We start from the raw sequence: 27,173 nt of genomic DNA on the forward strand, positions 1-27,173 counted from the left end.
AGTGAGTCTGTTAGAAACTGTGTGACAGTTTTGGTAATAAAAATCTAAAAATTGTGACTCGTTTGGTCCTAAAAATAGAAAGCTATTGACTTACTTCTTAAAATAGAAAGCCTGTGACAGTTTTTGCTGGAATGGGAGACTGTATCAGTGAAAGTTTGGTTGTTTGGAGCATTTATATTGACATTTAGGTTGCTGGTAAGACTGCTTGTTGTTTCATCTTGGTACTGTAGATAGGGGATCGTTTTATTATCCTATACTGTGTTGGTGCGCCGTAAAACCCAAATAAATAAATAAATAAATATTATTATCTACATAGCAGTGTGGGAGACATTTATTTACTCCTGTGTGTGTGTGTATCAATCTGTCTCAAATCTTGTCCGCACTTAAGTCGAACATTTCTTATATGATCTTCACCAAACTTGAACAAAATTTGTCTGACAATAAGTCCTCGTGTAAGTTCATAACTAGCCAAATCTGCCCAGGCACTTTGAAATTACGGCCCTTCAATCACCAAAAAAAATGATGCCAGTGATACAGGTCTTTGTGCATCGGTCTGTCACAAATCTTGTCTGTCATCTAAGTCAAACAGTTTTCATCTGATCTTCACCAAACTTGAACAAAATGTGTTTGACAATAAGTCCTTGGTCAAGTTTGATAACTAACCAAATCAGCATAAGGGCACTTCAGAATTATGGCCCTTGAATTACCAAAAGTACTTATGCCAGTGATACAGGTCTTGGTGTATGGTTGACTCAAATACAATATGGACAAGAAATGCCAATCTAGATGATGAGGCAGTTGTGGGAGACATGTGCTTTTCTCAAAAGCAGCTCTAGTTTTTTGCTAATAATCCTGAATATTGCCACTCGCAAATTGAAAAGATTCTTGTATATTAATCTACATCATGTCCTAAAATACAAACATTCACATTTCATAAATTTTGAACGCTGTTAATATCTCAATAATGCCCAGTCTATAGAACATCCAGTAATGTTCATTTATCGGATATAATATACTGGTTACAAATCTGTTTACTGTATAAGTGGAATAGTTCATGATGTGGAAATGTTTGGGAATTCAAAACATTTGTGAGAATATTAGCCGGCGTAAATCTCCACATTCACTAAGACACATCATTTTAGTCAAGCAGCCATTAACAAACTAAGTTTTTGGACCTTTCAAATATTTCTGCTTGCAAGATGTCTGGAATCTTCGAAGTGCGATATGGCTGAGATGGAGCCGTGGTGGACGAGCTGTGCTGTTGGTAAGACTGGTTTTGTTTGACTCTTGCAAACTTCTTCAGAGGACTTTACCGTAATACCTGGGCATGTTTGGTCTGCATGTGATGTTTATCAATGCAGTTTAACAAAAAGGTCTGGAAATGTTAAAAGAACTTCGAAGCAAATAGTATGCAGTAGTTTATGATACGGGCATGATATGTCAGTTAAGAAATAATGTATAGAAAAAAGTGTGTTTTAACATTATTAATACTCTGAAAGAGGTTATACATTTGTGGAATTATTTCATGAGGGTGTGATATATAACCAATTTTGAGTGTATTAATTTAGGTAAAACACGACTTTGCTATACATTATTTTGATTCGAATATGCCCGTAATCTAAAACAGTAGATAAAATATAGTAGTCCTCTTTCTTGGTTGCAACAAAAACATTGCCGTCATCGCATGTTAACGTGACGTCATTTTAGTGTAACGTGTTTTAACAGAAACAAGCTTATTAGAATGTTATTTTCAGGGCAATATAAGTAAAGTTGTTAAGAGCAGCACATTACTGACAGTTTCACTGTAGCCCAAGATGCTTGTTTTTTTTCCTACTAACACATCTATACATCAGTTACTATTCAGATAATTGTAATTCATTTATCTGCATAAACATGCAGTTAGATGTGTCTAGAGTGTTAAAAAGCTGGTAGTATGTACAGTTTATTGACATTTTTATGCCCCCGAAGGGAGGCATATAGTTTTTGAACGGTCTGTCCGCAATTTTCGTGTCCGGTCCATATCTTTGTCATCCATGGATGGATTTTCAAATAACTTGGCATGAATGTGTACCACAGTAAGACGACGTGTCGCACGCAAGACCCAGGTCCGTAGCTCAAAGGTCAAGGTCACACTTAGATGTTAAAGGTCATATTTCATGATAGTGCATTGATGGGCGTGTCCAGTCCATATCTTTGTCACTCAAGCATGGATTTTAAAATTATTGGGCATGAATGTGTACCACAGTAAGACGACGTGTCTCGCGCAAGACCCAGGTCCGTAGCTCAAAAGTCAAGGTCACACTTAGACGTTAAAGGTCATATTTCATGATAGGGCAATGATGGGCATGTCCGGTCCATATCTTTGGCATTCATGCATGGATTTTAAAATAACTACGCATGAATGTGTGGCACAGTAAGACGACGTGTCGCGCACAAGACCCAGGTCCGTAGGTCAAAGGTCCTAAACTCTAACATCGGCCATAACTATTCATTCAAAGTGCCATCGGGGGCATGTGTCATCCTATGGAGACAGCTCTTGTTTTCATATACATTTCTTAACCTTTAGCCTGCTGGCAGCAAGTGATTTTGCCTTTGCGAGAAATGTAGACTAAAATCAGGCTGCACTCGTGGTCTGCACTGTTCGCTATTCAGTCAGTAAATTTATATAAACACCCATTTGAATAATAAGTGGTACTGCCCAAATTTGAAGATGGACCAATCCATTTTAGAAATTTATCAGGATAAAGGTTAAAAACAAAACAAACATAGGTAATACATTTACAGTATTGTCACAACTTGAATAGATACAGATAACATTTTAACAATAAATAATTGGTGATTTCTTCAACACAATAATTCTTTATTTGAATTCTTTTGATAATGATGAAACAAACAGTGTTCTATTTGGAGATATGTCAAGATGAGTCAACATATATAATACTAGTATTTATTTTTGAAATGTGAATAAAGATTTGCACTGATGAATTATTCTATTTTAAGTACAATCAAACCTAGCTTTGAAAATAATATTCGGGAGAGCAAAAACATGGTCTTTATATGAGCCGCACTATGAGAAAACCAATATAGTGCATTTGCAACCAGCATGGATCCAGACCAGCCTGCGCATTTGCGCAGTCTGGTCAGGATCCATGCTGTTTGTTCTCAAAGCCTATTGCAATTAGAGAAACCATTAACAAACAGTATGGATCCTGACCAGACTGCACGGATGTGCAGGCTGGTCTGGATCCATGCTGGTCACAAATGCACTATGTTTGTTTTCTCATGGCATGGCTCATTTGCAGGTGGTCTGTATATAGAGGTTAAAATGTACAGCAAAAGTTTTAATCAAAAATGAAGCTAGACGTTATTTTTCAAGACTGGTGGTTTTTGTTCACGGGTGAATGTAGGATATGGAAACATTTTGTGAAGGTTTTACTGCATGACAGACTCAGTCTCATTCAGAATCATATCATTTAAATGTTTCAAAAATAAATAGCTTTTTCTGTTTCTACCGATGCTTTTGTACATAATTGTGTTTTTAATGGTCTACATTAACACCTGTTTTTATTTTGCAGTTCACACTGAAAATATAAGTGAAAATTAAATCACAAATATTACTCTATTCAGAACCAATTAAACTGATATATTGCTTTTCTGTAGCAAGAAGGGTTCATATGTATAATTATACCCCCACAAAACGAAGTTTGGGGGGTATATAGGAGTGAGCTTGGCGGTCGGTCGGTTGGTCGGTCTGTTGGTTTTTGTGATTTCTGGATGATAACTCATGAAAGCCTTGACTGAGATGAATACTTTTTGGTACACAGATGTAACATCAGAAAATACAGGTCAAGTTCGAATTTGGGGTCAATAGGTCAAAGGTCAAGGTCACAGTGACCCTGAACAGTTAAACGGTTTCCGGATGATAACTTGAGAATGCTTGGGCCTATGATCATATATTTTGGTACACAGGTGTAACATCATGAAATACAGGTCAAGTTCGACTTTGGGATCTGTAGGTCAAAGGTCAAGGTCACAGTGACTCGGAACAGTTAAATGGTTTCCGGATTAACTTGAGAACACTTGGGCCTAGGATCATAATTTTTGGTACACAGATGTAACATCACGAAATACAGGTCAAGTTAGACTTTGAGGTCTGTAGGTCAAAGGTCAAGGTCACAGTGACTCGGAACAGTTAAACGGTTTTAAGATGATAACTTGAAAACACTTGGGTCTAGGATCTTAAATTTTTGTACACATATGTAACATGATTAAATACAGGTCCTGTTCGACTTTGGGGTTAGTAGGTCAAAGGTAAAGGTCACAATAACACGAAACAGTTAAACGGTTTCCGGATGATAACTTGAGAATGTTTGGGCCTATGATTTTGAAAATTGATAGCGAGGTTGGTTATGACCAGCAGATGACCCCTAATGACTTTGAAGTCAGCAGGTCACAGGTCAAGGTCACAGTGACCCAGAACACTAATACGGTTTTCGGACAACAACTTCACAACGCTTGGGACTAGGATAACGAAATTTAATTGAGGTTGGTCATGACCAGCAGATGACCCATAATTATTTTGGGTTCCAAAGGTCAAAGGTCATTTAAATCTTTTCCGGACAATAACTTGAGAATGCTTGGGCCGAGGATCATGAAACTTTATAGGGAGGTTGAGCATGACCAGCAGATGACCTCTATTGATTTTGAGGTCAGTAGGTCAAAGGTCAAGCAAGTTCAGCTTTGACGTTGGCTTAGTTCTGTGACAAGGCTATATTGTGGGGGTATAATTTGTCACTCCTGTGACAACTCTAGTTTTTTTTGAAACTGCATTAATAATTTAGGAATCAGATACCGGTACTTTATCTTGGTACCAAGCAAGACAACAAAGTACCAAGCCTCTTTTGTACAAGGTACTTCAGTTCTATTTTGGTACTAACTTTGGCAGCCTGGTACCATAACGGTTACCTCTGTCTGTTTGAGGTTCTAATTTTTGTTTTGGAATAAATTTCTGTACAAACTTAGTCAGTCGACCCCTTTTTACAATGTCTTGGGGTGTTGCAGTTGTCATGTGACGTTTAGCTTCCTCCTCGTTCTGTCTGGAAGAGTGCTGAATGTCAAGCTCAAGTCCTTCGGTAACAACATCATGCTGGTGTTCTGTCAGATGTTTTGGTCGGTGTAAGATCTTTATGCAGTTGAAGTATTTGATAGTAGCCCAAATCGTGTCAACAACTTTTAAATTGTTGTTTTCTAAATCTTTTCTAAAATCTTCGCGAGTTCGATTCGGATCTTTCCTTGTATCTCCATATCGTTGTTTAATCCCTGCATCAAGATTTACACGCAACTTTCTTCTTAGTTTATTTAGTTTTGCATTTTGGTCACTTCGTGCAATATCACGTTCTATAATTGTCTTTTCAACTGTCCAGAATAAATCATTGCAAAAGTACTGACCATAATTTTGATTTATTGTTGTTTCCATGGTTTCAAGAAATGTTCGAACCATGAGCTCTTTCTCTAGTGGAGGTGAACGGTTTTGAAACCAGACACAGCGATAGTTGCAGGCTTTCATAATTGATTTCCATTCAGGTGGGGCAGACAGGATGAATGCCTGCTTTGTTAATGAGAAGTAATCAAGATCGTCTGCTTTCGAAAATAACAGTATCGTATAGTTCAACACTTCAACACCAAACACGTGGATAAATTTCTGAAAGATTTCCACGTCACACCTATGCATGTGAGGGGTAGGGAACACAAACACAAAGACATGAGGACCTGGTGATGCTATGCCAATAGTTTTTGCAAATTCTCGCTTCACTTTAGGATTTTTGATATCAGCATCAAAGAGAAACCCAGGTGTATCTAGAATATCCATTCTCCTTCCATATCTAGATACAAGAGTTCTCTGACATTCTGTTGTGTGGAAGCGACCCCACCTTGCTTCGAGGAACACATGACGTCCACATAATGTATTAGCACTTGCACTTTTACCACTACCAGCACGACCAAACAACACTATACGCCGTTCAACTTCAGGTTCACGAACTGTAAATAGTCAACATACAGTTATGTAGACGTGCAATGTGTTACTCACATCACTGAAAACCAGAAATAATTGTAAGGGAATACAAATGTAGGAGTGAAATCCTAAATTTGTAAAGTATTTCCAGATTGATTCTCCTTAACAAAGTTTTTCAGATGGACTTTCATAAGGTATCAATTACTGAAAATGCATACCGGCAAGATTTAGGGTCATAGCCCTTTTTAGCTTGACTATTCTACTCACCCTGGCATTGGCGTCACACCTTGGTTAAAGTTCTCATGCAAGAAAGTATAGTGATCATTTAAAGGCATATAGCTTTGAAACTTACCGTATATTTTTCTTTTTCTAGGTCAATTACTAACTTCACTGGATCAAGTCCCATAACTCTAGTTCAAATCATGCCGGCTTTTCCCAGGGGTTAACTTGTTATATAAACTTAGGAAAAACTGTAAAAAATTCTTGTTTAAAACTTTCAAGGCCTTAAGCTTAGATTTTTTGCATATAGCAAGTTTGATCAAATTATGCCTCTGTTGTCAAAATTTGCCAAACCCTGGCATTCACTGGTTTTACACATATATATAGGAATTTTTTTTTTTTTTTAAATCGTCTTGTCAAGAACCTAAAGCCCTGGAGCTTAGACACTTTGCTTGTAGTATTGTGTAGTGGTCCTCAACCAATTTTGTTCAAATTATGCTTCTTGTTTATACAAAACACAGATCATACCATTCATGACTCAGTGTGTCATACAAATGTTCAATATCAAATAGTCAAGGTCAGGTAAACCAACTTAGGGCCTTTATGAGCCCTATTGCTTGATTTTATGAAAAGTGTTGAAAATCTATTAATTTTGTTTGAAGATCTGGCTGCTGTTCTAGTAAAGGAAATGTCCTTTGATCCCTATCAGCTCCGTTGTATATAAGTATTATTACCCTGTGAAATATTTGCAAACCAGGAAGAATGTTCCAATTTTTGTTAACATTTCTCATTATTTTCATCAAGGGTTTTTAAGCAGTGATCTACTTTGTCATGTTAAAGCTTGAAAATGTAATGAATATATAATGAACTCATAAAGTACAGTTAAGAGTTACGTAGAAGAAAAATTTCTTGTTTTATTTCAACAAACCTGAGCGCCTTGGATGGAAGTCTGTGTGGAAACTTCGTGGAGATACAAACATTGCCCGGCTGTCACCTCTCTCTGATTGGTAAACTGAAGATAAAAGCCATTCCTTGTTTAGCATGTTAACAAACAGTTCTGTCTTGGATCTTAGTTATATTTCATATTTATTAAATATTAAGGGAGTGGGGGGGGGACTCTATGGCAGAGTTGTTAAAGTCGCTGACTGAATCACATGCCCATCACATATATGGGTTAGTGCATTGACTTCATGTGAGGAAGCCATCCAGCTCAGGTTTAAGGAAGATTGGTGGTTCTACCCAGGTGGCCCTTCCCCCCACTCCCTTGTGATGAAATTATGCACAGAGGGACACCTGGGGTCTTCCTCCACTATGAAAGTTAGAAAGTTGCCATGTGACCTAAAATTGTGTTGATGTGACGTTAAACCCAACAAAAATAAAAAAAATATACAAATGTATATTTGAAACAAATGGAGACAACTCCGCTAAAACTTTATTGTAATCTTAGCTGACTATGTAGCAACCATCTTTTGCAAACCATGCACTTTAACCTCTATGCATGAAAAAAAAACATGCTCAATTACAATCAAACCTGCTCAAGAGACCACCTGTATTAAGCAAAACCCTGTGTTATAAGACCACTGATTTAAGGTTCCTCAATAGTGCATATCATATAGGTACATGTACATTGAACCTGTATTTTCTTTGATTTGACCTACTGACCTAGATTTTTAGCCCACATGACCCAGATTCAAACTTGTCCAAAATTTGATGAAAACTAACATTCTGACAAAGGTTCGGGAAGATTGGAGCAAAAAAATGGCCTCTAGTGTATATACAAGCTTTTCCTTTGATTTGACCTAGTGACAGAGTTTTTGACCCCATGTGTCCCAGATTTGAAATCATACAAGACTTGATGATAAAATATTCTGACTATGTTTTATGAAGATAGAATAAAAAGTGTGCCCCCTAGGATGTAAACAAGCTTATTCTTTGATTTGACCAGGTGGTGTAGTTTTTAACCCCACATGACCCAAATAAAGAATCATCCAAGATTTCATGCAGACAAACATTCTGACCATGTACATCAAATGAAAAATGCAGCCCTTATTGCATGCACAAATTTTTTCTTTGATTTTAACACTGTGGCCTCTTAAAGTGTTCACAAGGCAAATGTTGACGGATGACTCATGACGGATGGAAGCACGATGCATGCCTGACAATGACTAGTCACAAAACCTCACCTTGACCACTTCGTGCTCAGGTGAGCTAAAAAGTTAAAACCCAAAGAATTTCACAAGGTAAAGTTGGTTGAGAAATCTGCTGCTGGAAAGAGAATGATCTCTGCTACCTCTATATATGCTTCAAAATTAAGAATGTGTTGTCTTGGTAATTTTAAGTCCTTTTGATCTATCAAAATATATGAAAAATATCTTGAAATATGAGAAAATTAAATAAAACAATTTCAAGACTTTTAGATGCAGGACTGTGTTATCCTGTATAGCACATAGCTATAGATAGCTTACTTTTCTATTGCATTTATATAACACTGACACTATTAGGATTGACAAACATTTCAGTGTTTCTCTTGTGTAAACTGGGTTTAGGGTAAGTCTCAACACAATGTTTATAGTTTATCGTGTCTTGACTTTGTCCTGGTTTTGAGAAATTTATAGTAATTTTGAAAAAATTCATACCAGACAAAGTTCACTCACAAATAAAGAAATGCAAGAAGTAAACACAATAAATGCATCAAAAGGCCTGAATTATCATAAAGGAAGTACCGTAGGTTTTTTTTTCATATTAAATTTTGCTTATGCATTCAGACAAGAAGAAGTATACAGACACAGGATTAGCACTCTTATAAAGAATCAATCACTGTTTGCTTTGTCGTTAATCGAAATTCAAGTTTTCTGAAAAACTTATCTCTTATACTGTACCTGGAGCTGTAGAGCAGATATTTACATTGTATGTCAGTATTAAAGAGATCTTTTATTTAAAAAATTAAATGGTTAATATTTCAACAAGTTCATCGTTACTGTAACTTTTGTCCATTAGATTTTACCAAAACTGGTACAAAGCATAATGCTTTTTTGTACAAGGTATTATAATTATATAGTCCTTTCTTAAAACAAAAAAGTGGGATGGCCATTATGTAAACACACCTTTCCTGACTGACAGTGAAAAAACATTCATCAACAGCTGCTTTTAAACTGAATCACCTTGTAATTGGCAGTGAGATACTGTTTTTGTTCACTTGACACATTTTTGTGTTGTTTCTTTTTTTCCAGTATTTTCTTGAAAATAGCTAAATGTTAAAACAAAATATAAATTTGTAGTTTGTCCAAATTTTTGTGTACATGTAATGAAAGATAATATTTCTGAACAAATCTTATGTTTTTATAAGAAAATTCTCATTTCAACTACACTGATACTCCAAAACTGTGTGCGAGCCTTAGCTTCTCTTAATGGTAAAAACAGTTAATCTGGGTATGGTGCACCTATGCATGGCACTTTGTTTCAATGTGTTAATTAGCAAAGTTTAACATAGAAAGGAAAATTAGCTCAAATTTATGACACATTTATGACGCTTAAGTCTCACATTTCTTGTCAGCTTATGTCAAGGTAGATCTTTGTACTATATTTGCCCCATGTGGTTCTACGACAATCTATGTATGAAAGAATTGGAACCACTGCCTTACCCTTGCATGATCGTAAGAGGTGACTAATAGAAGACTTGGTTTTGCTGTAACTGTGATTCCAGCAGGTAGCAAATTTTGATTTCATACCTCATGTTTTTATTTCAATGTAAATGAGATGTTAAACCAAAATTTGTAGTCCTGTTTGGCGCCATATAACCTATACTGTGTTGGTGCACCGTAAAACCCAAATAAATAAATTGTACTATATTTACCTCCCTTCCCCTGTCCAGGAGAAGTAAGCACGGGTAATTCAAATGTTTCTCGAGACATGGAATTTCAACTTTCTATCTACTGACTGTTACACTCCATAAGAGAATGGCAAAATTTCCACATTATTCTGTTGCAACCATCCTTGCACAGAGTTTCATTTTTCCATTTGTATTCTTTCCCTTGGTAATAATTGTCATCATGTTGATAAATCTCTTTTAAACCATCTTTCATGGCAGTCTTACACCAGCTAAATAAGTAATATATCAACTTGCTATATACACTTTTAACAGAATATTTTTACATAAACAATGAATTATGTATCTAAATTTACTGAATTCAAATATTTTACTATCATGTTCACATCAGAGCACACCGAAATGTCATCTATTGAATATGAGACAAACGATTGTTCTTTTTTACAAGTGTGGACAATTTGATCTGTGAGATTGCCATGGCGGGCATCTGATAATATCCCCAATCAATTACAATTCAATCAATACATTACAATGTATACGTCTCATATTTTGTCTTTTTTTCTTTCCCAGTATGAAAAGCATCTTTCATATATTTTGTAAACCTCAGAGGTCTATTCAAGCTTTTATTTAATACCAAATATTCATTCTGGTCATTTAAATGGGTAGATATAATTAAAGGGTATGATTAAAAGAATGTCTTGGTTTTTAACAAATCTTCTATTCAATTTGAATAATGTTTCAACATAAAATAGATCAGGTTGCTCATTGTAGTTGTTAAATTGCTAACTCATTTTTGTTATTTCATGGGTCCTATGTCTGTAATATTTTATAGCTTTGTTGTTAAATTGCTAACTCATTTTTGTTATTTCATGGATCCTATGTCTGTAATATTTTATAGCTTTTTTTTAATATTTCTATACAGTAACAATAGTGTTGCAATGAAGTGACAATTTATTTAGGCAGTACTGTTGAACCTGAATTAGTGGTCATCTGCCTTAAGTAACCAGTCAGATAACCTCCCAAATTGACCTTTGTTCGAATTTCAACTTGTTTTAACACTTACCATGCTGGACACCACTGATTCTGCTTTGCGAACAGTGTATATCATGGTCAGTTTGCACATCAGTGCAGTCTGATCAAGATCTGCAATTGTTTGCTATTCAGCCAGGATCATTTTGGTAAGCACTCCTTTTGACAATTATTGGTACTGTCTACATTGAAAGATGGACAAGTTCATTATTGAAATTTAGCAGGGAAAGGGTTAAGCAGCCACCATCTTGTGTTGCTTCCTTGCCTGACTGCTAAAGACAAGTTTTGAAGTATACGTTTGTATGAACACTCAAAGGGGTCTTTTATTTCACAAATCTATAAGTGGGCATTTGTATTATCATTAGGACAAAGGCCAGTGCAACTGTTTGTGGCACAACATTAGAGCTATTTTGAAATCACACATTTATGTATAATGTTTTAAATTAAAACCTTAATATGGTCTAACCAAAATGAAATGTTTCCGGATTGCAAAATTTCTACAAAACTGAGTTTCCTGTCTTCTGCTAGTGCATATAAATTGTATTTCACGAATAATTGCAAACAATGTTACGAGTATCTAGATATGCTTTCTATTAAACATATAGAAGGTGGAAGCTTTTTTTCAAAAATGGTATTGAAATGAAAAAAAAAAAAGCACAAGTTCCTAAGTAAGCAAGGTTTTGAGTCAATCAAGACTTGAATCTTAAAATCACCACAGTTATCTTTTATAATGGTCAAGTCTTCTCATATTGACATATTCTGCATTCAGGTATTTATGTAACCACCAGTATTTATCTCTAATATCATTATGATCTTCTAAATGTTCTGGAAAAAGGGAAGTTCTGGTGATTCATAATAAAATAATTCTTTGCTTTGAATTTTCGACCACCTGGCCATTATCAATAATTGAATATCTTTACATACTGGACAGTGGGTCTTATAATTAAATTTTGATTTCCAGTTTATTAGGACACAAGAAGGTTTTCTTATATTAAAAGTATTATGGATATATATTTATAATGCATAATTGTTAGTTCAGGAACAAATTCAGCAACATTTATAAGTGATATAACATTTTTACAGAAAATGACATTTATGGCGAAACAGAAAGTGTTCATTTATGGTATCATACATAGTCACACTGGCCATAGCTTTATCAGATCAAGTGGTTCCAACGTTGTTTGAGCGGTGAATTTTACGCCGATCAGATGGAGAAATATGGCCGATACTACAAATTTCCGGTATTGTAAGTATGATTTAAAGGAATTTCTACCCAATAAATAACGAATCAAATGAAAACGATGGGTGCACCTGGAGCGCAAATGTGTCTATGTTTTAGCACATGTGTCCATTTAGCTGAGATTTGTGCCGTTTGTTCAAACACTTCTGTACAGTCCGGCGGGGGAAGGAGATTTTGTACAGTTTTTGACAATATCGCCTCAAATATAGTGTTAATCGGGAACAAGTAACTGTTAAAACAGTTTTTATGTAAAGGGCTACCTCTTAAAACAAAGAGTGTGTATTTTCATAGAATTATTCAGGGTTATTTCTGAAAAATCGGCCGAAAACCTATTGCAACGCCGTTTCGAGTGGGTCGCTATGCAACGCAATCAAGTGTATACCGTTCTGTGTCTTACTTGCGAAGTCTTATCCGTCTTAAAAACAGTAATTAAAGCCTAACAATGAATAAATTTAGAGAGTTTTATAGCATTATAATGATCCCGCCATTTCTAATATATTGTACTTTTACATTTCCGTTTAATTTCTTTCATTGGTGTCTGTATTTCATTTGTATTTTCATTTTTGAACGGCGACTATAGAGGTTTATTACGTCTTTTATGTTTTATGGAGGACAAATAAAATATTGTCTTTTCCCTGGCGAATTTTAACGTTCTCTGTGATTTATCTCTCTGAAAATAAATGAACGCTACACCAGCAATATGGATGAAAATATATACAAACAACTGATCAATACTTTTATCATGGACCAAATTTTATTTATTTTGTATGAACAGCTTAAATGCAAAACAACTCAGTAATGAAATCGCAATGTTTTGGTTTTAAGGGACTAAAAAGTAACGAACTGTAACTATACTGATTTAAAGAGTCAACCCGATTTTGCTGTTCAGTACCATTCGTGGAGGAGATAAATATCCGTGAACTGGTTCTTGTTTTTACGAACTAGTACTATTATTCACTTAATGATATTGTTCGATGTTCATCCTTGCTTTATGTTTTTGTGTTGATGTTTTTTGACAATGTCCGCAAAAATATATTAAATGTTAAGCGAGCATAAAATGTAAAAGTACAATATATTAGAAATGGCGGGATCATTATAATGCTATAAAACTCTCTAAATTTATTCATTGTTAGGCTTTAATTACTGTTTTTAAGACGGATAAGACTTCGCAAGTAAGACACAGAACGGTATCCACTTGATTGCGTTGCATAGCGACCCACTCAAACGGCGTTGCATTAGGTTTTCGGCCGATTTTTCAGAAATAACCCTGAATAATTCTATAAAAATATACACGCTTTGTTTTAAGAGGTAGCCCTTTACATAAAAACTGTTTTAACAGTTACTTGTTCCCGATTAACAGTATATTTGATGCGATATTGTCAAAAACTGTCAAAAATCTCCTTCCCCCGCCGGACTGTACAGAAGTGTTTGAATAAACGGCACAAATCTCAGCTAAATGGATACATGTGCTAAAACATAGACACACTTGCGCTCCAGGTGCACCCATCGTTTTCATTTGATTCGTTATTTAACGGGTAGAAATTCTTTTAAATCATACTTACAATACCGGAAATTTGTAGTATCGGCCATATTTCTCCATCTGATCGGCGTAAAATTCACCGCTCAAACAACGTTGGAACCACTTGATCTGATAAAGCTATGGCCAGTGTGATAGTTGTAAAAGTCCTTTCAGCATATGAAGTTGTGCACCATTGGTTTTGTTTGGAAATTCATTCTGCAATTTGACTTAGTCAAAAATATACATTAAGAGCCTAAAAGTTTGTGATGCATGTATCTCAAGAAGTATTTGACCTAGAGTCTTAAAGCTTTACAAGAGTATTGTTCAGCATGTTGAGTTCACAGTAATGGTAATTAGAAGTAAACAAGACTGCAGTTGTGGCCTTAAATTGTTCACCTTGACCTTAAGGAGGTAGGTTACCTTGTTACAGGGGTAAATTCAAATTAGTTGAACCGCAGCATCTTTTTGTATTTCGTGTAATATGAAGTTTTAACTGCTAAAATCTCAGTTTCGTTTGTCTCTGTCCCTTCAAGTTCAATTTTTATACAGGTTTGAAGAACATGACCCTCCAAAGGTATTTCATATTAAAAGAAGAAGGAAAATGCGGATATTTAACACTTTTCAGTGTATTTTAGTTTCATTGATATCTGTAGAAGTCAGCATAATCTATAATTTTACTAGTATGCACGTTAGCTTTCTAATATAAGCTTAAAATGTATATGTCGCGGGGCTCGTGTTTCCATGGTAACGCATTTTCTCTCATTTTTAAACAACTATGTATAAAAATTGGGGTTTTCGACGGCTTCAGTGCCATTCTGTTAATGACCAACATGGAATATTTGGGTAATATTATTAGCAAAATACCAAGCACTATACATGGTACCCTATTTTTCTTAAAGTTTAAAGTAACCATGGCAACAGAGATGTTTAAAATGGCTTATATCTTGCTTTTTGTCGTAATTTCTTATAAAATAATATTGAATAAGATTATCTTTCTAGTTGATGTAGCTTTAAAACATATTATTTCTAACGTAAGTTATATTTTCGTGTTATCTGCATTTATTCAAACAAATTTCACAGCTTAGAATACTTACAGCAGTACCCCTCGTCTGGCATTTTTCATGGAAAAATCGTTCAGCATGCTACTATTATTCTCATGGATATTGTTAAAATGAAAATAAAAAGCCGAAGCTGTGTTTCTTAAATAGATTAGTGTCAACGCTTTTGAATTTTACATTTAGATACATAGGTCACGGGCTTCGTTTCCATGGTAACATCAATTCAGTTCAAGAAACCACAATTTTCTACTGAAATTTGAACAATTTTAGATCTTAGTTTTAGTATATAAGTAACAAATTATCAACGGAACCTGTAAAATAGGTATTACAAATCAAACTGCTAGATTTTTTTATGTGAAAATGGCCGTAACAAGTAACCTCTCACCCAACTATATTCCAAATAACATTGGTTACCATCATCCATTTTCTTACATTCCGCATAACATTTCAATATAACTACATAAAAGAAGCAAAATATTGATTATTATTCAGAGCAAAAGACTCATAAAAAATATTACAGCAAATAATGGTTATTTAAAAATAGTTTGAATAAAGAAAATGCACAGAATTACGTACTTTCAAGATAAAAGCTATTAATTTTGCGCGGTAACTGACACGTAACGTCATGACGTCAATGACGTCATTTTAAGGCAACATTATTTTGAAGCGTTTCTGCGGCAATTTATTCATTATTTCTGCATTATTAAACCATAAAGCGTCAGATCGAAGACAGGTCTATGATTTGTTTTCAGAAGAATGAATATACAAACGCATTTAGTTTGTCGTAAACGTCGTCGTAAATCGCCACGTTAGCTTCCGGTTGGACATGCGCACATACAAATATAAAGGTAACCTACCTCCTTAACTGTTTGATATGTAACACTGAATCATGAATGGTACAAACAGTGTTTAGTATAAACCAGTGGTGCCTGAAAGGAGCCAACTGCTACCATTTGAACAACTTTGGAGAGGATTTTATAATGATGCTGTATAAGTTCCATGAATGCTCATTAGGAAGATAATGTAAAGAAGTCATTCAAAGGTTTTTTCTACTTTTAGCTCTAAGAGGCCAAGCACTTCCATTTGAACAAACCTGAGAGAATACTTTGTAATGATGTTAAAAATCGAGTTTAATGAAGATCAATCAAGTGGATACTTGAAAGAGGCTGTTTCAAGTTATAACAATTTTCGAATCTAGCAGCCCCTTGGAGAGGACGAGCACAACCATTTGAACAAATTTAGGAGAAGACCTTTCAATAACTTTACAGACCAAGTTTGATAAAGATCCATATGTCTACTTTTAGCTCTAGCTCTAAAAAGGGCCTAGTGTTCCTATTGGTACAAAGGGAGAGGATCTTATAGTGATGCTACAGGCCAAGGTTGATGAAGATTCATTAACGAAGAAAAAGAAAAAGACATTTAAGGGTATTTCTATTTTTAGCTTAAGTGACCCCCTAAATGGGGCCCAAGTGCCCCATTAAAATAAAAATAGAAGCAGACTTTACAATGATGCTATAGACCAAGTTGCAGATCATGATAAAGCGGTTCATAGGAAGTTGTGTACACGTGTTTTTAGCTCTAGCAGTCTCTAAGAGGCCAACCACTCCTATTTGAACAAAATTGGAAAATGACCTTATAATAATACAAAAGTCCAAATTTGATGCAGATCTATTAAGCAGTTCATGAGATGTGTTTACATGTATTTTATCTCTAGCTCTAGCAGTCCCTAAGAAGAGGCCAATCAGCCTCTTTTGAACAAAACTGGGAAAGGACCTTATAATACTAAAGTCAAAGTTTGATGAAGATCCATTCAGCAATTCATGATTAGTTGTTTAATGGTATTTCTATCTTCATCTCTAGTGGCCTCTCCAAAGGGCCTAGTGTTCCCATTTGAATATATTGGAGAGGGTCTTATAATAATGCTACAGACCAAATTTGAGATTCATCAATCATTTCATGAGAAGTTGTTTAAAGGTATTTCTGTTTTTAGTTCTAGCACCCCCTAAAAGGGGAAGAGTGTCCCCATTTGAGCAAACTTAGGAGAGGACCTTATAATGATACTACAGACCATGTTTGAAGAAGATCCATCAAGCAGTTCATGAGAGGTTGTTTCAAGTTTTTTTCTATATTTAGCTCTAGTGGTCCCTAAAAGGGGTCAAGTGGAACTATTTGAATGAACTTGAGGGAGGACTTTGCCAGGATGCTAGACCAAGTTCAATAACTGATGTAATATATGGTTTATCAAGTAAAGTTGTAGGTATTACTGTTAGCAACCACCTAAATAGGTAAAGTTGTAGGTATTACTGTTAGCAACCACCTGAATAGGTACTGTGCGATACGGTGCAGGATGTTCAAAAATATACATAAAGTTTGTGTTGCCCATGTTTTTTTATGATTTCACTCCACCAAACCAAAGTTATGACCATTGACTTTATCAAACATATGCTTATAGGGCCAAAAAATTTGTATCTCAAAAATTATTTAACCTAGTCATGAAACCTTATTGGGATAATATTCAGCAAAAATTTGACCTATTAATATCATAGGATTATTATTAACAAGAGCTGTCCGTAAGACAGCCAAGCTTGACTATTCGAAATATTGTCACAGAAGCAGGAAATTATTACCCAAAATGTTAAGTATCAAAAGAGTTTTAAGTTCGAAAGGGGACATAATTTGACCAAAATACATATCAGAGTTATGGGACTTGATGCTATCAACTAGTTTTATAACCCCGAAGAAACATGTTAGATTTCAATTCAATATCTGCATTAGTTTTGGAGATAGTAACTTGCATGTAAACTTTAACCAGAATTTTCTAAGTCCAAAAGGGGGCATAATTTGTTCAAAATACATGTTAAGAGTTATGGAACTTGACCTAGTGAGGCTGGTAATTGACCTAGAAAAGGAATAAATAAGATTCAAAGCTATATGCCTTTTGGTAATAGCTGTATGTACTTGCACACAAAACTTTAACCAGAATTTTCTAAGTCCAAAAGGGGGCATAATTTGCCCAAAAAACATGTCAGAGTTATGGGACTTGATTCTATCAACTAGTTTTATAACCCCGAAGACACATGTGAAGTTTCAATTTAATATCTGTATTAGTTTTGGAGATAGTAACTTGCATGTAAAACTTTAACCAGGATTTTCTAAGTCCAAAAGGGGGCATAATTTGCCCAAAATACATGTCAGAGTTATGGGACTTGACCCAGTGAGGTAGGTAATTGATCTAGAAAAAGAAAAAATAAGTTTCAAATCTATATGCCTTTTAGTAATAGCTGTATGTACTTGCACGCAAAACTTTAACTAGAATTTTCTAAGTCCAAAAGGGGGCATAATTTGGCCAAAATGAAGGTCAGAGTTATGGGACTTGGTGCTATAAACTAGTTTTATAACCCCGAAGACACATGTGAAGTTTCAATTCAATATCTGCATTAGTTTTGGAGATAGTAACTTGCATGTAAAACTTTAACCAAAAGTCCAAAAGGGGGCATAATTTGATCAAAATACATGTTAGAGTTAAGGAACTTGACCCAGTGAGGTTGGTAATTGACCTAGAAAAAGAATAAATAAGTTTCAAAGCTATATGCCTTTAAATGATAGCTGTATGTACTTGCATGCAAAAACTTAACCAAGGTGTGACGCCGACGCCGACGCCAGGGTGAGTAGAATAGCTAGACTATTCTTTGAATAGTAGAGCTAAAAATAGCATGTGAAGTTGGGCATCATTTTGTTAGGATTGAAGTCATAAAAAACCAGAGTTATTTCCCTTGACAGTGAAAATATGCATAAAGGGCCTATAAGCTTGCATCACAGGAATATGAAAAGGTACAAGTACTCGACTAAGAGAGAGAAGTTTTGCAGCATGTTAAGTTATGCACCCAGCGTTTTGTCTTTGATTTCACTCAGCCAAACCAGAGTAATAGCCATCGACTTACTCAATATGCATAAAGGCCTTAAAATTTTGAGTGGCGTACATTTCGAAAAATGTTCGACCTAGTCTTAAAATTGATTAAGATATTTTTCAACATAAGAAGTTGTGCCCCCTGCCACTGAAAATATTGCCTCATTGCTTTCTCTCCACAACTGTTAGGCATATACTATAGTGTGAAGTTTCAATCCATTCCTACCAGGGATTAGGGTATATTTCCAGGATAGGGAGAATATTTTTTTATCATATCTACATTTTACTAGGTAAATGGATTAAAAACACAGTCTTGTTTTGCATGTTTTATTTTCATTTTTTTATCTATCAAAAGCATAGTCATATATTAACAATAATTTCTGCCACTCACCATTTTCCCTAGAGTGAAATGGCGAGAGGTTTAATTTATTACAAACACATTATCTATACACAAACTGATATGTTGAAAATGATAATTCCATAAAGAAAACACACATATCATTGCTCAACATTCAAAATGACAAAATGCTAATCCAATCAGTAAATTTGATATATATACATTGTAATGCTTGTTTTCTTTGTTCACACCTGTTTTATATCATCATGTCTGTTTGTATAATTTGACTGAAATAAAGAAATTGAAATTGAAATGACTTTGAGAATTAGCCATTAAAAATACTGAACCTACATTTATGTAATTTTGCATTATTTTGAGAAAAGCTGAATTTTTAATTTTCTTTAAAATGTGTCATCTTTAATGGAGACCAACAATACCGAACAATTCATCTCAACAACCATCAAGAACAATAACTGTGTAACAATGCAGACAACTCTAGCTTAAACAAAACCAAATATCAAAACAATCAGAAATACCAGTACAGCTGACAATCATACAAATTGCAGGATGCAATAACATTTCAAACATGAAAATATACAATTGATTTTAAAAATGTCAAAATTCCTTTTTCTTTAATACATAAAGTCTAAACCCATATATTATGAACGTTGTAAACATGAAAATCATTAAAAGTAATAAGTTAGCTAGATTTGTGTATTTAGGACTAAGTCAATGACTTAAAATATCAAATTATTACATAAAAGCTAAAACATAAATAATATTAAAAAATAATAAAGAGCTTGTGCTGCCTCACTGCAGATAAAATCTCAAAGTCAGTATCAAAGTAAATGTTATATTTCATGAATACTAGTATTTCCCGAAAAAGATATGGACCTCTTTCTGAAGTTTATGTAACCAGACAAAGGCAACTTGACAAAACAGTGCTTATTTTGTTATGTTTATAAATGTTAAAAAGAGAAAAGGCTTCTACAATTCCTTAGATACTTTAAATATTCTTGTATAGCAATTCCGGGTCTCTTGACATGTTGATTAAAACAAAACATAGTGAAACTAATAAAAAAACTGTATCATTTTCTATGTTCTACTGGTAAGTTACTAATGCCAACTCCAATTCAGCAAAAAGAATCGTATCAAAGTGTAGTACATAATCCAGAAAGTAAAAAAGTTACAATATATGCATCATCAAAACAGTAATTTTAAATTAATATACTGAAAATACATTTGAGCCGTGCCATGAGAAAACCAACATAGTGGCTGTGTGACCAGCATGGATCCAGACCAGCCTGCGCATCCACGCAGTCTGGTCAGGATCCATGCTGTTCGCTTTCAAAGCCTATTGCTATTAGAGAAACGGTTAGCGAACAGCATAGATCCTGACCAGACTGCGCGGATGCACAGGCTGGTCTGGATCCATGCTGGTCGCAAAGCCACTATGTTGGTTTTACCATGGCACGGCTCATTTTCACTTTCCACATCACACAAATAACAGTAATAGACTGAAATAGCACAGGTAACTATGGCAACAGGTAGACAGAAAAATGTATCTGCCCTCTTTCACTGATGACAGAATAAATGAATGATAAATAAACCTTAGTTAGATGACTATTGCACTGAATGTAAAATAAATGATGGACCCGCATATTAAATTGTCAGATATTGTAGAGTACAGTGAATGCTTTGAAGCAGAAAGGAAATAAGAAAGGCACTTAATGGATTATCTCTTAAGGTATCTAAATACAGATATACAGTAAAACTTCTGTTAGTGACACACCGTAAAAGAGTAAAGACCTCTGCAAATTTGCAATCTACTGGCTTTAAAACCAAGGTCCTAAACTACAGATTCAGTTTTGTCTTCTATCTGAACCATCCATTACATTAAATGTTATTATCAGAAAGTAAAGACTTTCTCATAAATTGATACAATTTAAGAATAAGGCAAAAAAGAAGAAGAAATAGATTTTTTCTAATACATACTGAATTCCATGTACAAATATATTTTACTTTTCTTTAGCTCCTTTCTGCTTAAAACAAAAAATTGAAATCATTTCAAAAGAACTATAGCTATTTAAACTTAAAACAATACATACTTAAAACTTTCTGTTTCCTAAGAAAAAAAACACATGACAAATTAAGTGTAGTACACAAGCTGTAGTGATCTTCAAATGAAATCAAATGTAACATACAAGGTACAGCCATCTTCCAAAATAAACCAATTAAATATAACTAGCTGTAGCCTTCTTCCAAAGAAAAAAAACAAACAAATGTATCATTCTAGCTCTATCTAGCTCTAGAACAAATGTAACAAAGTAACTGCAGCAGTCTTCCAATGAAAACAAATGTAACATACATGCTGCAACAGTTTTTCAATGAAATCAAATGTAACATACTAGCTGCAGCTGTGCTCCAATGAAATTAAATGTAACATACTTGCCGCAGCTGTGTTCCTAAGAAATAAGATGTAATATTCTTGCTGAAGCCATCTTGCTTCAAGCAGTCTTCCAATGAAATCAAATGTAACATACTTGCTGCAACACTTTTTCAATGAAATCAAATGTAAAATACTTGCTGCAGCTGTGTTCCTAAGAAATAAGATGTAATATTCTAGCTGCAAGCAGTCTTCCAATGAAATCAAATGTAACATACTTGCTGCAGCTGTGCTCCAATGAAATCAAATGGAACATACTACTGCAGCTGTGCTCTATTGAAATCAAATGTAACATACTAGTTGCAGCCATCTTCCAACATTAAGCTTTTGTAAATGTAGTGTACTTAACCTAGTAACTGTAAGCTGTCTTTAAATGAAAGCCAAAGACCAGATTACCAAAATCTATAACCAAACATACAGTCAAACTTGATTCGCTCAATCTCAACAGGACTGGCAAAATCAGTTAGAGTTATAATTAGTTCGAGCACTGGAACAATATACATTATAAAGGAATTTTGCAGAGACCTGACGCGAGTTTGAGCGAAAGGTGGTGTCCAAATTCGAGCTAACAAAGTTCAACTGTACATCAGAAGCTATAAACGTTTTGCATAAAGCATCTAATTTTCACTGAATCAATGTAAGTAAAGCTTACAAAATGTTTATTTTATTCATCGTGTTGTTTCCACAGGTTATAGTGTGACTTCAAATAAACAATTTCAGAAGAAAAGTTGATTTTTGAAGTATTCTATGCAATTACAATATCTTTTTCATAATGCAATAAAGAGCCAATGTTTATCATCAGTACTGACTTGGTAACCAAATAATGAGCTAATCTATATCATCACAAACTTAGTAACCAAACTAGAGCTGCTTTTGAGAAAAGTGCATGTCTCCCACAACTGCCTAATCATCTGAATAGTTATGTATCTGAGTCAACCATGCACCAATACATGTATCACTGGCATCTGCGTACAGAGTGATTTTCGGTAATTCAAGGGCCATAATTCTGAAGTGCCTGGGCCGATTTGGCTAGTTATCGAACTTGGCCGAGGACTTATTGACAAACACATTTTGTTCAAGTTTGGTGAAGATCGGATGAGAAATGTTCGACTTAAAGAGTGCATATGAAACGTAACCAAACTGGAACATCAACACCAACAAATGGACGAGTGCAAAAAGCTCCACTGTTGGAAAAATTTCAAATACTCAAGCTAAAAAGGTTTACAATCTTGTACAACAATTGCAGTACAATATTTCAGTCATCAAATGAAGCAAATTTAATGTAACTTTGCGTTTAAAAAAGCATTTACGCTTACTATCACCCAGTAACCTCTTAAGCATTTTCAAAGTACATGTATGTGCAGAAATATGAATGTTGAAAACATTGTTTGTAGAGAATATACAATGTACAAAATTGTTTACAATGTAAGATAAAGGCACAATAGAAGTACACAAGTGATACAGTGTAAGTATGAATCTTTACCAGGGTAAGTAACTCTTGATTAGATTCTCAGACTCCGTTATACAAACATGCAGTATTACGCTTTCTGAGGTTATAAAATAAGGATAAGAGTATATACAACTATTCATTTTATCAGCTACAAATTTTGAAAACATGAACTATGTGCAATTTCTTTGCAGAACGAAATTTTAATGGGAGAAACAATAATTGTTTCTAACTGAAATAATGTAATGCTTGGCATATTCTTATGAAAAATATGCAAAAAGAGTTCCATGTAACCAACATGACAATAATTGTTTGATATTCATGAACAAGTTGTAATATTCTTAATTTTCTATCGACAAACATGCAAATTTGTGTGAAATGTATAATGAAATCTATGATACAAAATGATGATGCATATTTTAACCAATCGGAATGATTGTTACAAACACCTTTAGGCAGTATTTGGCAACTAAATACTGTGATATGTATAGTTTCTCAAGCAGTAACTTCCCTTTGAAAATGGATATCTATTAGATAATTTACAAACCTAAGAAAAGACTAATAATAAGAAGAGAACAACTTTAAAATGTAACCAGGAGTTGATTCGTCACTGGAAAAATCAAGGGTTTATCTTTTCAAAGCAGTATCCTATCCCTTCCAAGTATACTCTAAAATAAGATTTTTTTCTCTCAAAATTTGCTTTTCTCAAAATCAAAACTGGTGTGCACGGTAGAATACTAGTGACATATAGTAAACTGGTGAAATATGTAGAGTACAATAAAAATAGCATCTGTTTTATTTTCGTGAAAACTGACAGAAAATTCAGCAAATAAATCTCTGGAGAAAATTTGTTACTGAGTCTTTCTAGATGATATTTTCAAACATTATTCATCAAAAACTGAAAGAACTGCAATGTACAGACAAAGATACAGATGAATAATAAAAAATTCTACATGAATCCATTTAGTTTCTACACAAAAAGATAATACATCATAATTTTAACAACAATTTTAAAGAAACAAAAACAAAACATGTAATATTGTTGTTTTCCTATCTATCCATTTTCAAAGGGTTTGTTAACATTACAACATGTCACTATCCATCGGACCCGGTTTGTATAAATTTTCTCCCCGACCTCCATAATACTGACTTTCATGATCTGGATACCCATAATTCCCTGAATTTCTCAAACTATGTGTTGAACTACTGCTGTGTCTTGGATACTGAGAATTTCCCCACTGACGCCCTTGCATTGACCTTTGACTTTCGTCTGACCGAGAGCTTTCTTCCCGTTGTTGTTTTTGGCGATATTTCTGAAATTCCCCACGTAATTTTTCAAATCTTTGCTCAGAGTCAGAGTACCTGCTTTGTCTAGTGGGTTTTGGATAAAGTTCAGACATAAGCCTTTTACCAGTAAGACCTTCTTGTCTAGTAAGACCTTCTTGTAGAGCACTTAATAAATCATCATTCCCACTGTTCACTTCGGAATAATTCCGCAGAGCTTCAAGCAAGTCAGTTTCAACAGCATTATAGGAGTCAAACTCATAATTTTCATCTCCTGACACATCTTTTCTGTGTGCTGGAGGATAATCAAGGAACGGTACGGCAGAGTCTTCACTTACATCATGCTCCATTGCAGTTAGATTAGATCCTAGCCTAGATGGACGGGAATGTAAAGAGGACCCAGTTAACTGGGAAGAAGTGTTCCTACTACCTATACCACTACTGATAGAATCTGGGGTCAGATCTTCCCTCCTTGACTGCTCCCCACCTAACCCTTGTGGAACTCTACCTCTGCCTGAATAACCTCCAGAACTATTAACACTTCCTCGACTATCTGTCACACCTGCTGCCCTAAAAGGATCATGTTCATATGAATGACCTCTACTGGGTCTGTCACGCACTATTACACTAGGTTTTGCACTTTCAGGAATTTGAGCACCATGTCCACCAAAAGATGGACTTTCAGAATAACTGTCTGGTCCAGTACCCCACTGCTGGCCCCTTCTTGCTGCCTTAGGCCCTTTTCTCACCTGATCAACTGCTCCTAGCAGCTGATCTCTAGTATAGTTCATTGGCCTTCCACTACTATCACTGCTGTTTTCTCCATTTGACAATGTCCTTGACATTGTCCTATCTGGTGATGGTTGCCTAGCAACAACTGTGTTGTCCATATCACCATAGCTACCATTACGACTATACTCAGGAAGTCTAGACTGACTTCCATATGGCACTCTTTGATCAGAAAAATCTGCATACTGGCGTTGATATGGATGGTATGGTCTACGAGACTGAGAATCTGAAAATGGTGATGGTAGAACTGAACTTAGGTCACTTGTCAGAAAAGGTTGACTGGAACTGTCAAAATCCTCTGTCAAGTAAGTCTGTTGAGCACTTGGTTTCATGGAACTGTGTCTAGGAAAACTTGGTCTGTTTGGAATAATGGATGATATTGGTGGTGGCATGAACACTTCTTCCTCGTCATCATCTCCAGGGTAACCAGGCTGTGACCTTTCATGATCATCACCTGGTATCACTGGTGATAAAAGAGGTACATGGGTAGAATACTGAGGAGATCTTAAAACTGGAACTTGAGGCTGGGGTGGGTATCGCCCACTCTCTTTGTTCACATCCCTGGGCAATGAGAGGCCCCGTGACCTGGGTCTCTCAGGCACTGGGTATTTTGGACCGTCACTATGTCGGGAGGCTGGCTGAGACCTGGAGCGATTTCTCAGTCTTACACTGTCTTTGAACCCGTTATCATCATTATCATAAGGAATGGATTTTGTAGTTTTATTTAAGCTCCTGTTTCTATCAGACTGATATGTAGTATCTGCATTTCTGTAGTAACTGTCTCCATAGTTACCACTGTATGGCACACTTCTACTATTGTCAGGATGATACAACAAATTGTCACGATCACGATATGTAGGATAATCTCTGGACATATCACTGTACAAGTCCCCAGATCTCGGCACCATAAAAATTCCGTTGTCGTGACCTTGAAGTGTGTTGCTATGGTAACTGGTCATAGTGTCTCCTCTTCTTCCTCCCTGTGTGACATCACTCCATTCTGACGGATATTCACTGAAAATACATCAAACATATGAGTCATTTTATCAATAACTGATAAAAAGCTTACTCTCTAAACAGACATAGTACAAAGCTGCATAAACTTATTTTCTTACTTCTAAATTACAACACTTACCACAGACATGTAAACACAAAAACAAATCACAAAAAAATCCAAGAAATAAAACTTTAAATTTCTATTTGTCATTAAATCCCCATACAAAATATCTCAATTATAAATATATTTTAAAAATAAGTTTATACATAGAAAAAGTAAAAAAAGAACTGTCATGCATTAGTGAAAGGGAAAACATTCAAACACTGACTGTGTAACATATTGCATTCATGTAACATTACTGCATCAATTGCAAATGTATACAAGTCAAAAGGGATGGTAACAGCTATTGCATAAAACTCAATAAAACCTGAAAGACCTTGATGAGGATATAACACTTAGAAATAAACAAACATGTATCTGATTGTACATTTATGTGTCTGACTATTATTTGTGTGTAAAGATGAAAATGGTACTCTCAAAATCCAATGCAAGTGTAGAATTTATTTTTCAAAAAATTTAAACAGTGACCATACAAAGGCTTAGCATGCAGGAGTGATTCAGTTACATTTTATTCTAAGCTGTTCAATATTCTAATTACTTTCTCAAAAACTTTCCATTGGATTTAGGATAGCGTTCAATTTTGTGGCAGTATATATTTTAATAAGCACCATAATGTAAAAATTGAGAACAGTGCAATTTTTACTGAATTCAGAATGTTCACATTTGGAAAACACTTGCAAAACCTTCTATTGCCATTCAAGTTAACCAATATTTACGTCCGTGCGACTCAACTGATTTTAATATAGAACAATGGTAGCAGATGCATATTCTAAAGTACACTGTTTTGATAGGAAATCTCATCCTCTTGTGTATACCACACCTCAATTTGTGTGTCAGGACGGCAATGGATTTTTGCGAACTGTTTGTTTTGGGTTTAATGCTGTTTTTCAAAAGTATTTCAGTTATGTAACGGCCGGCAGTTAACCTAACCAGTGCTCCTGG

At 35.0% G+C, this 27,173-nt stretch overlaps 2 protein-coding genes across 7 annotated transcripts in view; both read right to left on the bottom strand.

Annotated features, from left to right (window-relative positions):
- Positions 1–2,494: 2,494 nt before the first annotated feature.
- On the bottom strand, positions 2,495–10,444 carry LOC123560277 (GTPase IMAP family member 7-like). Its single transcript, XM_045352504.2, has 3 exons — positions 10,086–10,444; positions 7,161–7,244; positions 2,495–6,039 (listed from the first exon to the last, which is right to left on the bottom strand). Exons 1-3 carry the CDS (start codon positions 10,141–10,143, stop codon positions 4,922–4,924), a joined length of 1,260 nt encoding a protein of 419 aa, XP_045208439.2. The 5' UTR covers positions 10,144–10,444; the 3' UTR covers positions 2,495–4,921.
- Positions 10,445–19,124: 8,680 nt separating this feature from the next.
- LOC123561484 (uncharacterized) overlaps positions 19,125–27,173 on the bottom strand; it is a 310,602-nt gene continuing 302,553 nt past the window's right edge. For all 6 annotated transcript variants that reach the window (XM_053553139.1, XM_053553140.1, XM_053553141.1 and 3 more), the window contains one exon: positions 19,125–26,128. In XM_053553139.1, coding sequence (XP_053409114.1) covers positions 24,124–26,128 — 2,005 coding nt within the window. In that variant the 3' untranslated portion in view covers positions 19,125–24,123. The remainder of the gene's footprint in view (positions 26,129–27,173) is intronic.

Source organism: Mercenaria mercenaria, chromosome 10 (genome assembly GCF_021730395.1).
Source record: "Mercenaria mercenaria strain notata chromosome 10, MADL_Memer_1, whole genome shotgun sequence".
Lineage (NCBI taxonomy): Eukaryota > Metazoa > Mollusca > Bivalvia > Venerida > Veneridae > Mercenaria > Mercenaria mercenaria.

Bases quoted from the DNA above. Each gene is read 5' to 3' on its own strand.
- LOC123560277 (XM_045352504.2), bottom strand. From the start codon at position 10,143: ATGTCTCGAGAAACATTTGAATTACCCGTGCTTACTTCTCCTGGACAG. The intron at 7,245-10,085 runs GTAAATATAGTA...TTTTATCTTCAG, and splicing joins TCCTGGACAGGGGAAGGGAG to TTTACCAATCAGAGAGAGGT. The intron at 6,040-7,160 runs GTTTGTTGAAAT...GACTATTTACAG, and splicing joins CTTCCATCCAAGGCGCTCAG to TTCGTGAACCTGAAGTTGAA.